This window comes from Vigna radiata, chromosome 2 (assembly GCF_000741045.1).
Source record: "Vigna radiata var. radiata cultivar VC1973A chromosome 2, Vradiata_ver6, whole genome shotgun sequence".
Taxonomy (NCBI): Eukaryota; Viridiplantae; Streptophyta; class Magnoliopsida; order Fabales; family Fabaceae; genus Vigna; species Vigna radiata.
In genome coordinates, this window is record NC_028352.1 from 9,676,440 (window position 1) to 9,691,214 (window position 14,775).

At 29.6% G+C, this 14,775-nt stretch overlaps 2 protein-coding genes across 7 annotated transcripts in view; one reads left to right on the forward strand and one right to left on the reverse strand.

Annotated features, from left to right (window-relative positions):
• Window positions 1–826: 826 nt before the first annotated feature.
• On the reverse strand, window positions 827–1,456 carry LOC106755983. Its single transcript, XM_014638221.2, has one exon. The coding sequence runs from the start codon at window positions 1,418–1,420 to the stop codon at window positions 992–994; it is 429 nt and encodes a 142-aa protein (XP_014493707.1). The 5' UTR covers window positions 1,421–1,456; the 3' UTR covers window positions 827–991.
• Window positions 1,457–8,125: 6,669 nt separating this feature from the next.
• LOC106756607 (uncharacterized GPI-anchored protein At1g61900) overlaps window positions 8,126–14,775 on the forward strand; it is a 7,639-nt gene continuing 989 nt past the window's right edge. Inside the window, exons 1-7 of one of the 6 annotated variants that reach the window (XM_022778586.1) lie at window positions 8,230–8,455; window positions 8,962–9,114; window positions 10,423–11,022; window positions 11,148–11,393; window positions 11,516–11,527; window positions 11,663–11,806; window positions 13,435–14,769. In XM_022778586.1, coding sequence (XP_022634307.1) covers window positions 8,389–8,455; window positions 8,962–9,114; window positions 10,423–11,022; window positions 11,148–11,393; window positions 11,516–11,527; window positions 11,663–11,806; window positions 13,435–13,451 — 1,239 coding nt within the window. In that variant the 5' untranslated portion in view covers window positions 8,230–8,388 and the 3' untranslated portion in view covers window positions 13,452–14,769. The other 5 variants (XM_022778585.1, XM_022778584.1, XM_014639100.2 and 2 more) reach the window with 5 other exon arrangements.

Consider the following 14,775-nt stretch of genomic DNA (forward strand, 5'->3'; position numbering starts at 1 on the left):
TTTGCTTTTCGGTAGCCTAACCCATAAGAACTTCATCGTTAAGTAAACAATTGAGTATTATTTATATTTATACTTATATTCAATTAATGTAAAATATTTGTATTAAAATTAGAATGGATTCAAACGATGTCCTAGAATGAATTCTTTTACCATTTCTGATTATATATAGCTAACATTTTTTTTTAAGCAAGTGCAAATAAAAATGAGTTGATTGATAATTTTTTTAGAATTACATAAAGGAAAATTAACACATGGCTTTGTCACCTTATCTTAAAATGAGAAGAATTATCAAATTAATGAATATTTTGTATCATTTAATATCTTGAGAGAGAGAGGAAAAAGAAGTTAAGGTAAGAGAAAACAAGAAAAAAAACGATATATATATATATATATATATATATATATATATATATATATATATATATATATATATATATATATATATATATATATNATATATATATATATATATATATATATATATATATAACAAGCAGGGAATCTTAATTGATGTTTATTTTTTAATTATTCTCAATTGTAGGTTCACTAACAGCTTTTCTGTTATTGAACCTAAGAGGAAGACCTAATTTTCCTTACTTTAAACACTAACCTATTGAATTTTCCTTACTTCAAATTTTAATAAAAAAATTATTTTAATACTTACTGTCAAGTACTTTTGGTTAATTATTATTAAATTATCAACTACTCAATTTTACTTGTAATTAATATGACAAAATATCTTTACCTATAGTCTTTAGGTTTTTAATTTCGAACAAAAAATTATAATAGTAATATGTATAAAAAAAAATCTAAAAAATAGAAAATGTTAGGATATAATAGAGTTCATATTTCTTAGTGTCCCCATCGTTTTGATGAACAAAGGCATCAAAATTCAGAAGCTTATAAACTGAATATTTGTATTCTCTAAGTAACATTGGAACTACGTACACATGATTGATGTTGAATACATCAAATATAAGAAAAAAGTGTGTCATTGTTTACATATTGTTGAGTTTGAATTGATGAAGCAATCCTCTGGAATAGTGTCTAAAGATGGCTTCCAAGAACTGATTCTGTGATGATCAGAATCAGCACCAACTTCTGAAATTCTTCTTCCTCTCAACTTCACAGCATGCAGAAATTGCTCCATTGAACTCTGCTGCTGAGCTTCATCCTTGCACCTCAACATCCTCTTCAACTCTTGTTGACTCATCACCACGCTAATCCTCATCACACCCCCACTTTTACAACTGCCACCATTTTTCACCTTCTTCTTCATCATCCTTTCTTCCATCTCTGCTGCTTCCAATTTGGACAGTATTCGAACTACCTTTACCTTCTCAACCTTGTCAACCACTGAGGCATCACACTTGTCATTATTCTGTGCTGATATCTTGTTTTTCCTCAAACAGTTTCCCATGTCAATGATGTATAGTATTGAAGAAGAAAATATGGGAAGATAAGGTATGAAAGTGAGGTATAAATAGAGAGAAAGCACATGGGGTATCCGTTTGTTGCGCCGTGTGATGGAGATTCTCTTGCTTGTTTTCATCATCACTATGAATTGTCTGTGCAAGCTTTTTCATTTCTTTCATACCAAATAAATCAATATTTTAATGGTGGAGACGCGTCTATCACCTTCATTAAGCATATATAACTCTTGTTTGAATAAAAAAAAAAACGAGCTTTTGGTATCATTTCAGTTACATATATATATATATATATATATATATATATATATATATATATATATATATATATATATATACACTTTAAGTGCGTTAATTAAATAGGTATTTCCATGTTCAAATTTGAAATGTCTAAAAAGATATTTATTGATTAATATTTTGTGAATATTTGATTTATTTTTGTTATTGTATTATTTTAAAATATCTATAATAACAAGCTAGTTTTTATAGGATTATTACTAACACACATAATCTATTGGTCATAGTAAAAAATTGTTAATAATTCAATTTTATCAATAAATTACTTACAATAAGAAATTTGCTAATAAAGTGATCTCAAAAAAAATTATTGATGATAAAAAATTTGTTAACATATATTTATCGATAGTTACAAATAAATTTTGGCTCTATAAAATTTATCAATAAAGATTATGATTGTTTTTTTTTTCATGTTTTTTTTTTGTCTATTTTCTTCTCCTTTTCTCCTTCTCCTGTTTTCATCATTGTTATCATTAATGTCGTGTCAATTGTTCTTCCGTTAGACTCATTCTCTTCTTTCAACTCTTTCTCCTCTTTCTCTCCACCTTCACTAACTCTAATAACTACAAATTTCAAATCTCTAAATGTTATAATTTTTTATGATATTCATTGGCAAAATGGAGTTTTGAATATGTTATCTATAAAAATATCCATTGATAATTGAAATTCTAATTTATTGATCAACATAAGTGATCGATTCATTACTAATAAAAATTATCAATAATTTAAATTCTAAAATATATCAATAAAGTTTATTGATAAATTTATTTCCATTGTTATAAGTATATGATAATATGCATGTTTATTAATATTAGGTATAAAAACGCTTAAGGTAAGAAGTTCAAATAGTTAATTTCAAATGTAACAAATGCATATTTAATTCTATATATTTTATTTGAGGAGTTTCTATACATAATTATATTAATTTTAAATTGGATATGTGATTTTTTTTATTGATTTTATCCATACCTATGTATAAAGAAGATTTTTTATTTTGGTGTTCACATTTGTTTTTCAAATTTAACTTTTAAATAATTTTTTAAAAATTTATACCAATTTATAGAGGATATTCCATTTTTTGTTGTGTCCACATTATTTTTTCAATTTTATGCTTTAAATAAAGTTTTTTAAATAAAAATAACTATTTTATTAATGTTATATTTTAAGTAACAACTTTTTAAAATTTTACACTTTTGTTACATATATTTTTTAATTATAAAACTACTTATAAAATGAATAAAAACTACTTACAATAAAACTATATAAATTTATTTATATTTAATTTTATAATTATAGTAATAATAATAATAATAATAATTTTATTACTTTTTGTTGTCGTAAAAAAATAACACATTTCTTCACTAGTTCTTTATGACAAATTTATTGTCCAACAAGATTATTTTATATCTATTATGCAACAAATAATAATCATAGTTTGTTAGAGGCAATAAAAGATTGCCACCTTTGATAAAGTTAACAACAGTTTACAATAATTATTTGGTTTAACAATGCATCTAACATAAATCCCGTTTGGATTTTCTAATTAAAAATATTACTTTATTCTTCTATTTAGAAAAATATAGTTTTGACCCAAAATCGGTTTTATAAAATCGTAAATTTAATATTTATGAACTAAAAACGCATTTAAAAAAAATGAAACATTAAAATATAATTTAAATTTAAAATATCAAAACTAGAGATCCATTTTAAAATTTAGAAATTAAAAGCATGAAGTTTAATTATTTTAAAAATCGTATTTAAAATATTTTTAGTAAATTTTGTTTTCCTCTAAGAAGAAAGACGAAAGCTAAACGCTCTACAGTGCTGCTATAACGATAATTGGATCATTTTATTAGGCTGTTTCTAAGGATAATAATATTTTGACAAATTTTTTTAATAATTTTTTGGCAACAGGACATGTGTTATTATTTTATTGGTCTGTTTAAATTTATGTTTAAAAAGATATTTGAAACGGACCAATCATAAATTTGTACGTATGTGTTGTCAAAAAATTGTAAAAAAAAAATTGTTAAAAAAAATTTTTTTTCCTTACCCAATAGAACTTAAGATTTCGTGAATTAGTGCATAATTATAAATAAGTGTTAATAATAATCGACGTTTATGCCCTTATATCACTGCTCAAAACGCGCTAATCTTCAACTGCTACTTTAGAACCTCTCTCTACTCCCTTAATTTCATCACTTTCATTTTTTATATCTATAATATAAGACCAGAATATTCCTACTCTTCTTTTATTTTCCTCTTCATACTTAAGAGTTTTTTTTTTTTATTATAGACTCCGCATTCTACGAGAGGAGTATGAAATTCAATTTTTACTTTAACTAGAAATAAAATAAATTTATATTATATAAAAACATGAAATTTTTATCCTACAAATTAATTTTATAAAATTATTAATTGACAAAAATATGTAAAAATAGTTTAGAATCATTATAATTCTAATGAACATAATTACGTAGAGAAAGTGATTAAGGTTGTTTGTCGTAGAAATTGAATGATAATGATTTTAGAAGAAAAAATGGACATAGTAAGTTGCAGCAGCAGCAGCACAAAAAAACATGAAATATAAATATGTTTGCTTGCAATTTAATTCTGTTGTCCCCCACAGAAAAGTTGACCTGAACCATGTTTCCATTCCTTACATATTTCAATTCCACCCATCACAAAGTCAATTAGAGACCAAAAACTGATGAAGAAAATCTATTGTTTTTGAGTTACGGTCAAGTTTGATTATCTTTAAGTTTTGACAGTCCTTTATTATCTAATATAGTTTTATTATAAATAATAAAAGTTACTTATAGTTCTATATATCAACGAAAATATTATTTATATTAATTATAAAATCTTGTATTTATTAATACATAAATATAAAAGGTAAAGCAAGATGATGACATAATATAAAAATTTGACGTATAGAACAAACTAAAAAAAATATGTAAATTTATTGAGGATTAAAAAGTTAATTAAAGAAATATAAGTCCTACTAAGAAAAGTTTGACCCTAAGATAAAGAAATTTGAAGAGAGAGTTTATCTAGCTACAATGAATGTGGGCATGCATAAATAAATTTATGTGCGTGGATAAGGTAAAGAAATGTAACGTGAGCATGGTTATAGCAGAAGACATGCATATATTTATTGTTGAATCACTGTATTTGGTCCCATTTAGTATTTCAGTTGTTCATCTTTTTAAGGCTCTTTTACGTATATAAATAGTAACATATCTCTTCACATGGGATATAACTCAAACCTAATTAATTTCATATATATCCCACAAATTAATGTTGGACCCTTGTGCCTTCATTTATAGATTATTGTTTCATCTTTCCCAAGGTCTGAATTTATATTACTGCAATAATTTTAATAAGAGAATTAACATTTGATCACAACTAATTTTGTATTTATTATTTCTACAATAATGTATTATTTTAACTAATATTATTATTCTTTTGTTTTATATTTTTATTAGTTTGTATGCATGTCAATTGTGGTTTATGGCATGAAGGGTGGAAATTATCTTGAAAGTGAGTTCAAACTTTAATCTTAGTATCGCGCTCTTGCTTGATTTATTTTTTTGATGAATATGTTTGAGAGTACTCACAATTGCATTGTAAACTCTTTAATGCTTCAATCGAGAATGTTTGTTTGCTGATTAGCAATATAGCTTAAATTTTATTTCCTGTAAAACTCCTCTTCTAAAATTAGGGATTTGTACACATCTTTATTATGATAGTCATATAATATATATAGAGAAGTGTTGTTGTTTGTTAGTTTGTTTATGATATTCTATTTTGTCATTATTTCTTACTCTGTTTATATTAAGAAAGTTATAGATAAATCTAAATATCCGTATATAATATAGTGTTATCTATGAATTACCTATAAATAAAAATTCATAAATAAAATGATCGTAGGTAAGATTACACACAAAAAACTTTATAAGTAATTACAAATAAAAATTCGTAAGTAAAATCTGTATATAATTACCTACAGATAAATTTATATGTGATTATCGACGGATAAATCCATATGTGATTATTGACGAAGATATTCGTATGTAATTACCGACAAATAAATTCGTATGTGATCACCGACAGAAAAATCCGTATGTGATCACCAACGAATAAATTCGCATGCAATCACCTATGGATAAATCTGTATAATTATCTACGGATAAATCAATATGTAACTTTGTATATAATTTCATGATCTTATGAACAATTTTAAGGTGATTTTTTCTTTGCAACCAATAACAATTTCTAGAAAATACCAACTCACATATGTCAAATGTAGTATTTATAATTATCATTAGAAGAAAGAAACATTGATAGAAAATACCAACATAATGAAATTTTTTACGACATCAAGTTCAAACAACCATTGATATTTCTACTAAAGAGAGACAACTGAAAAGTAGATATCAAATGTTATTGCATAATATGTTTATAGTCGTTTACATATGATATATTACCACCACAACATTATAAGTTCTTACACATCAGTACAAAGGAAAAACATTTAAATTCTACTTATAAATTAGAAAACAGAATGTAATGGAAGACTAAATGTAAAAGAAAACTAATAATAAATACTATTCAAGTTCAAGCAACGTGTTCATCATGAAGCAGACTTTGATCAAAGTGTCACAAACCTGCAAGCCATAAAGTATAAATGTAAGTAGAAGTTATAGTATTGGGAGGAAAGTACCATGTGATGGAAATGTATATCAAAGACAATTTTTTTCAACCAATAAAATTTTGTCGATAATTCTAGGAATTTTTGTACTGCAATAGTTTGTGCCTTCATTTTACTCATATCCATGGCAAGTCCTTGATTTACTTCTTACTATTAAAGCAGGTAATAAAGTGAATGATATCCGATAGAGAGATCCTAGACTGAACTGAAATCTACACTCTTTTTGTATATAATAAGTAGCTACTAGTTAGAATGAATTATTATTAATCTTTTAACACCAACTTCTCTTAATTCCTTGTGAGATTGTTACATATGTCCACATCTGAAAAGAAAGCTCGTTGTTTGTCATTGCGTTTTTGTTCAACCTCTAGTTAAGCGATATTTAATTGATTTGTTTTGTAAGATGAAAATCAAAAATGACTTTCATCTTCTTTCATAATGAGCTTTAGCCCTTTGTCCTAAGTACTAAATAAAGTAAAAGTAGATCATTTAGCACTCATCCTAATTAAGAAGATGAAGAGGAAGTAACCTTCAACACCAAAGATCTTCCAATTGGGTTTTTTTTTTTCTTCTGCTTCCATCTTTATCTCATTTTGAAAGGATTAGGTAAATCACCACTAAAAGATAAGATTTCGATTGGATGGATAAGAAGAAATAGAATTAATACGTTTATTCTTTACTTCCATCCGATGCAACCAACCCATAACCCAAACTCGAATTGAACTCAATATAATTAAGCTAAAATCTTAAGAGTGACTTAATGAATATTGATGGGAAATATTTCGCTTTACTTTGAATTATTCTCCAACTAAAAAGGCCATTATTTAGTTTTTTTTTTCACTTTTTTCATAAAGGTTATAAATAAGGCAATTTTAAGTATTATCTAGTCAATGATTCTGTATATAACTAATCAAATCCACATGTGTATTTTTATTTTTAAAATAATATATAGTTATTCATTTAAATAAGTTTTCTCTTACTATAAATTCAATATAAGTTAATGCATTAAATATGACTCTTTTAAAACATTATATAGCTATATATTTATTAAAATTAAAATTTCTTCATTTATTTTATTAATGTACTTCAAATTAACAGGTCTCTGTCTTATTTCCATGATCAAATAATACTTGCAAATTTTTTTACATAATTGTTTATTTATAAATCTGTGCGATAAAAGTACTTACATTTTACAATAACTATTTTAAATATCAAATATTCATATGACTATTGCCTAAAGATTTAACTTACACATTTGATCAAATCCTATATATTCAATCTTTTTTATTTATAAGGTTCGAATTTAAAATTTTGCATAAAATAATTTTTCTATTTTAATTAACATAATAATGATTCATTAATCAAGAATTTAAAGACAAGTAAGCATGCTTACTAAAATATTATTTTAAAATCAAAATAGCCGAAATCGTAATATTGTAATGCAAAATAATGTTATCGACAATGTATTGATAATAAAAAATATTACTATTTAATTTGTTATTTATGATTACTTGCACTGAATAGAAAGACATGTTAATTGGATAGGGTATGTTGCTTGAATCGAACGGTGCATGATTGGTCTTACCGGCATCGGACGGTTGAAATTGCTTGTAGATGGGTGCTGGGACAGCAGGTAACATGGGATTAACTAACCAAGCTACCTCTTCACATGGCATTCAATCCATCACGTGCTCCTCACGTGATCATCCCTGATACACATGCCTGGCATCTGCAAGTGGCAATGCCATCATCTCTTTCTCTCTCCTTTCTCGACTTCATTGTGTGAGTGACTGAATCAGTGAAAACAACGAAAAAGGGGTTTCTTTCTTGCATCATTCTCTTCACTTCTCTCTCTTTGCATTGAAGTTTTTTGTGCACTTTGGGAGCAACCTTCTTAATGTTCACTTTGGGATTGTTGTTTGCCTTGGTTGCTGACAAGCTGCAACTATGAAGGGCTTGCTCTCTCCCACTTTCTTTCTTCCAATTACTCTCTTTCTTCTTGTTTTTCTTCTAGGTGTGTTTTATTTATTGCAGATACATGCACGATCCTTAATTGCGAATTTGAGTCTTGAATGATTAAATTGTCGCTAAGCTTTTCAATTTTGCATCTTGATAGTTGGGTCACTGAATTTTCTGTTGATATGATATTGAATTTGCAATAAGCTATGGAATTGTGCTTCATCTCAAGTAGAATAATGTGTATTGTTGATGTGGTGTACTTTGGGTATAAACCATAATGAAAAGGGGTACGCTTGATACAATTTTATGAGACTGATCTTTGTGCATTGTAGAAGGCCAATGAGGTACCAGACTGCTGAATATGTTGTCCAAGCTGACATGATGTGTAACGTTTCTGTATGTAGTTGATAAGTAATCCAGTGTGTCTGATATCTTACTGATGAATGCGTGTTTACTAATTTTGAGGCCTTAGGCAATGCAGGAGCATTTCATTTTCTTCTAGAAATGTATTCTTGTAGAAAGAGAATTTCTTAAACTGAAAATTGCCGATAATGTTTGCAGTTGTGAACAAGTCTCAAGGCTCTCCAATATCTACTGAAGTTGATGAGTTGCCTCCTGCTTTCCCTCCAAGTACACAGCCACAACCCTTTATTCCTCTTATAGCTCCTTCCCCATTGATACCTTTCACAAATAATTCTGTGCCCAAGTTATCAGGTATGGTTTGTTTTTCCTTTTTAAATTTGTCAGTGAGACCTTAGATTATGATTCTTTTGTTTTCTCAGTTCTCGTTTACACAAATTCTATTTACCCTTTGGCATATTGTAGTTGTTGGTTGTCGAAAGTAAGGGGTTTTAGGTATAAAGGGAGGAAGTGGGATAAAGGAGAATGAAACACTAAATTAATATTAACCGAGATGTGTTGCAGATTATAATGTATTGATGAGATGCTGATAAAACATATACCAATAGTTTCTATTGGTACTGACCATAATCTAAACTAATTAGGGAAATACAACATGATAAGATAAGGAAATAGGGTAAGCCCAAGCGATATCAAAAATAGGGAAACTAATCCTAGAAATTAGTAAGATGTTTTCTTTTATTAATGTATATAGCATTGGTGACTAGTGGGGAGCAGGGCCATGGCCAAGATTTTAATCGCAGGGAAGGGAGGCCAAGACCCAAAATAGATAGAAATGGTATCATATATTCCAGTCAAAGAGAATAAATTACCTGATAAATTGCAAAATAGACATTAAGTATGCGGTGTGTAGTTATAGTGAAGCAGTGGTGAGAGTGTAACACGGATGAGTTCAGTGCTATGGTAAGGTGCAACAATATGGGTTTGTACCTCAAGACTCGTGCTATTTTTTCTGGGTAGAAGATGAGGTACAAATGTAATGAAGTGAAGATTCTGCGGCATTGCTGCTATATATGGTTCTTGTAAGTAAAATGGTGGTTAATTTGTCCTCTTCAGTGGTATACAGGGCAGTGTTATGGTAATGGGTGAGTTCAATGTGTTGTTTTCATGTGGGTGATGATCAGTGATGTGGGAAGATCAGGTTGTTGTTAAGTTTTGAGTGGGGTTCAACAGTGACCACCAATTTGCATATCATAATTCATATCTTAGGATAAAAAATGTAAAATTTTATTGGAAGCTGGTCTAAAAGTCCTGAAAAATTAGCTTTTTATGATCATATCTAGAAATAATTCAGCAAAAGAGGCGTTATTTAGGGTGGTTTCAATGGACAATGTTGATGGAAGACCTATTATTGGTTGCATAGGAAACATGTCTGGGAAAATAAAGCAGCTAGTTTCTTATGACAAAGTTATGTGTCAGAAATGTTATCAAATATTTCATTGTTTTGCTGGATTTGGTTGTGTATATTGAGGGGTAACTCTACAATTTTTCTTGAACATGCCTTTTTGCATGTGCATCCTTAATGCTTATGCTTATCTTAAACTCCTTTGAATTACAAACCTTTTGGTTACCAAGATGACCAAGGATTCCTTTTGCTTCCAGGCCTTTGTTCATTGAATTTCTCTGCTGCTCAAGATATAATGACCACAACTGCTACTGATTGCTGGACATCCTTTGCTCCATATTTGGCAAATGTTGTATGTTGTCCTCAATTTGATGCCATGTTGGTGACCCTCATAGGGCAGTCGAGCAAATACTCTGGGGTGCTAGCTTTGAACACAACTCATGCTAGTCACTGCCTCTCTGATGTTCAGAAGGTCCTTGTCAGTCAAGGAGCAAATGAGAACCTAAAGGAAATATGTTCAGTCCACCCAACAAATCTCACTGAGGCCTCTTGTCCTGTTGTATCTGTGGATGAATTTGAGAGTGTTGTAGATACTTCGAGACTGCTGACTGCTTGTAGAAAAATTGATCCTGTAAATGAGTGTTGTGATCAAGTTTGCCAAAATGTCATACACTATGCTGCTAGAAAAATTGCCTTAAATGATTTGTCTACTTCAGATGGAAACCATAGCCTGCCTGGGCCGAAAGCTAGGATCAATGATTGCAAGAATATTGTTGTACGTTGGTTGGCTAGTAAACTTGATCCATCCACTGCAAATAGTGTTTTTAGAGGACTTTCAAATTGCAACCTAAACAAAGGTGAGCATGGAGAGAAAAACAAAAACGGTCTCCTTATATTTGATTATTACAGTTTTTGGCTATTTTATTGGAATGTAAAAGCATACATCTTACAATGTTCAATGTTGTTATATTACATCACTCAGTATGCCCATTGGTTTTTCCAAGTGTCTCAAGTGTTGTGAAAGAATGTGGCCATCTCATACATAACCAAACAGCTTGCTGCAAAGCCATCAAAGGTTATGTGTCCTATTTGCAAGAGCAGAGCTTTGTAACCAATCTGCAGGCCTTGAAATGTGCTGCATCACTTGGGAAAAAATTGCAGAATGCTAACGTCTCCAAGGATGTTTATAGTCTTTGTCATATAAGCCTGAAGGACTTTTCGCTTCAAGGTTGGCATTGTTATATTTCAATTGCTTAGAAACTGTTATTTTACCCTTTCTGCAAGTTTTGATACTGACACTTGTTTTGTTATGCTGATAACAATTGACGGGTTTTACCTTGGATCAATCAGTTGGATTGCAAGGTATGAATTTTTTATTTATAAATTGCTTTTTCAAAATTTTTATTTTTTTCTTGCTCCTGTCATTCATAAAAAATATGATATTTTTTATTAAATTTAAAATTCACTCCATCATCTTTATTTTTTGTTTTCACGCAGAATCTGGCTGCCTTTTGCCGAGTTTGCCTTCAAATGCAGTATTTGATGGAACTTCAGGGATTGGATTCATTTGTGACCTTAATGACAACATTGTAGCCCCATGGCCCACATCTTCATATCTGCTTTCATCCTCATGCAATAGAAGTATGTATAAGCTCTATCAAGAATTTCTAGCTGCTTGCTCTTATTCTCAATTACAATCCTTTATAACAAATTAATGTAATTCCTTATTTGTATGAGCTAAAAAAGGAATTCAAATAATATACATAATTATTAGGCAGATTCTATTAATCATATAAAAGTAAAAATAATGACAGATCCCTACTAACAGCCCCTCAAGTTGATGAGACTAATTGAGTAATATAAATTTCTAAGGTAGAAACCAATGACAGGGACGTGGAACAACTTTGGTAAAGATACTTAGATGCTGAAGTTCAGAGCTAACATAAGGAAAAGATAGAATATGATCATCTCAGGACTAGGGTAATCAAAAGAAAGACAAGTAGAAAATATTGGTTATCAAAGAAAGTCACATTCCTAGTAATGTGCAACTTAGGACATTGACATCATAACAGAGAAAACATATTTTAGTAAGAGCAAAACCCATAAAGGCACATTGTAAGATAATACAAGGAAATCAAAGTGGAGAACCTGAGATGGAACAAGTTGATCAAGTAGCATACACTTGTGGACAAAGCTCTAACCTAGAACTGAGAAGGGAGACGTGTGAAAGTGACATGAAGTAATTGTAGATTCTTTTGTTCATCACCACCATCTTGTTATGGTATATAGGAACAAGAGTATTTGGAAATAATTCGTCACCGCTGCAGTAATTCGTGAAACTCATGAGAAATATATTCTCCTCCAAAATTTGTGCATTAACATTTAATACACGAGAAAGTTTGTCAATATGTGCAAAAAATTCTTGAACATGCAAAAAACATTCGATTTAGACCTGAAAATATATATTCATTTGAAACAGCTGTTATATTCATCTATAAATGTTACAATTATTTGTCTGTTCAAACAATCCACAATAACAGTAGTTGAGTTGTGCAGTAAAAAAATTTTACAGTTGTAAAACACTTTTCAAAGATGAAAAACAAGTTTAATAAAAAAAGTTTGGAATCTGAGATCAAAGCATAGAAGAAAAACACAAATTTTTGTATGGGTTTATCTTAACCATTGAGACTACGTCCAGTTCTTGGTATCACCACCAAGTTTCACTAAAACTCACTAAAATGCAAGTAGTATTAAAAGACAACCACTTCTGGGCTTAAGTATTCTCTATACTTGCTTTTCAAGGCAAAAACCCAAAGTATTATTTATCCAGTAACATTTTCAACCTTTTAAACTTCCCCAGATTACAAGAAAGTCAAGATTGAAAACAACGTTTGTATATGAGGAATATGAAATGTCTCAGTCTAGATATTCTCACAAGGAAAGTATCTAAGAGTATTACAAATTGAATCATGGAGAATGCTTGCTTAATTGTTTTCTTATGTCCATCAATAATGTGAGTAGTCCATGTCTTCAGGTATATTTTAGGGTGTTATAAAAGATAATCAGATGTTGTATATACTTGTGAAGGACTTTGGATGGCTTTTTGTTTGAGGTTTGGTGAGTATGAAGAAAATCATTATCATGCATTAATTGTCATGGCATTTCACCAACTTGTTTCTTTGATAAGACAAACAATCTACTTATCTCACCTAGTTAGTTAGATATTTTTGACTTATGCAGTATAATTTATTACCTAAAAAATAACACAGGACACTCAGAAGAATAATATTAAATAGAGTTCACATCAATAAATTTTCAATCCCAAACTCATACTACACTAAGTCTGATGGGGAACCTTACAAGATACTTCGTCTGAATACAGGCAATACTCTGTCTTGGTGAGTTTTAGACAATACTTCGTCTAATGCCTCTAAAAATGTATTTGTTTGTTATTAATCAAAAGGGTCTTGACAATCTTTGTTAAAATAGCATATATATTTTGGATTAGATGATACTTGTGATATATCCCACACATAACTATGAATTAGATAAAATCATTTGTCAATATGGTGTGCAAGAGATGGAAAAGGAATAGTTTTGCTTTTGGCAAGTTTGTAAATAGAAGAATCGAAAGAGTAATTAGAAAGAGGCAAAATTTGAATGACCAAACTTTCTATGCCTATTCTCACACTTATTTGACCCACTATGACAAGTGAAGCAGTCATGTGATTAGAGATTCTTTAATCAACAAACCAAAGCTAAGCAACAACATTGGACATACCTGAATACCCAAGGTAGAAAGAGCAGATAGTATCATTTGTTGGATATAGTTTAAGCTCCAATATTGAAGGCCCTTCACTAGTTTCTAGGTGCATATAGTTGGCCACTCTTTGATGATATGACCATGTTGCTTACAATAGTTACAACATTTCTTGTTGCAATTGCAAGTAATATGACCTAGTTGTTTGCCAGAAAAACATTGTTTCAGTAAGGCAGGGCAATGGTTTCAAACTCTGGTACAAGCTTCATGAGTGCTTCAAGAGTGGTTTCGAATTCTGGTAGAAGCTTCATGAGTGCTTCATGAGAAGTTAGTTGATGTTTTATAGTTATCAATCTGCTTTCTTTTTCAATTGCCAAAGAAAAGTGGGACCAATTGAAGCATGTCCCGATATTATTGTTGTTTGATTAGATCTATAATATTGATACCAATTCTCTACACTAGTTTCAAACCATTAACATTGGGGAACCAATTGAATTCAGGCTACCATCAACTTAAAAGCTGTCGCCCCACATGCCAACTTCCATAAATGGCTTGTCTATGTTCATTTTCATCTATGTTTTTCAACAGTCAAATCATATAAATGTCAAGAATTTCTCGCTGCTTGCCTTCTTTCATTGTATTCCCTTTCATAAATAATGCATGCTCAATTACCATCCTACATGGCTGGCAAATTAACGTAATTTCTTATTTGTANNAGCTAAAAAGGGAATTATAACAGTATGCAATTATTAGGCAGATTCTATCAATGAAAGAAAAGGAAACAATAATAACAACGAATCCTTGACTAACAAGCTCCTCACCTATATCCCATGTTCCTGTCTTCAACATT

Bases quoted from the DNA above. Each gene is read 5' to 3' on its own strand.
- LOC106755983 (XM_014638221.2), bottom strand. From the start codon at position 1,420: ATGGGAAACTGTTTGAGGAAAAACAAGATATCAGCACAGAATAATGAC.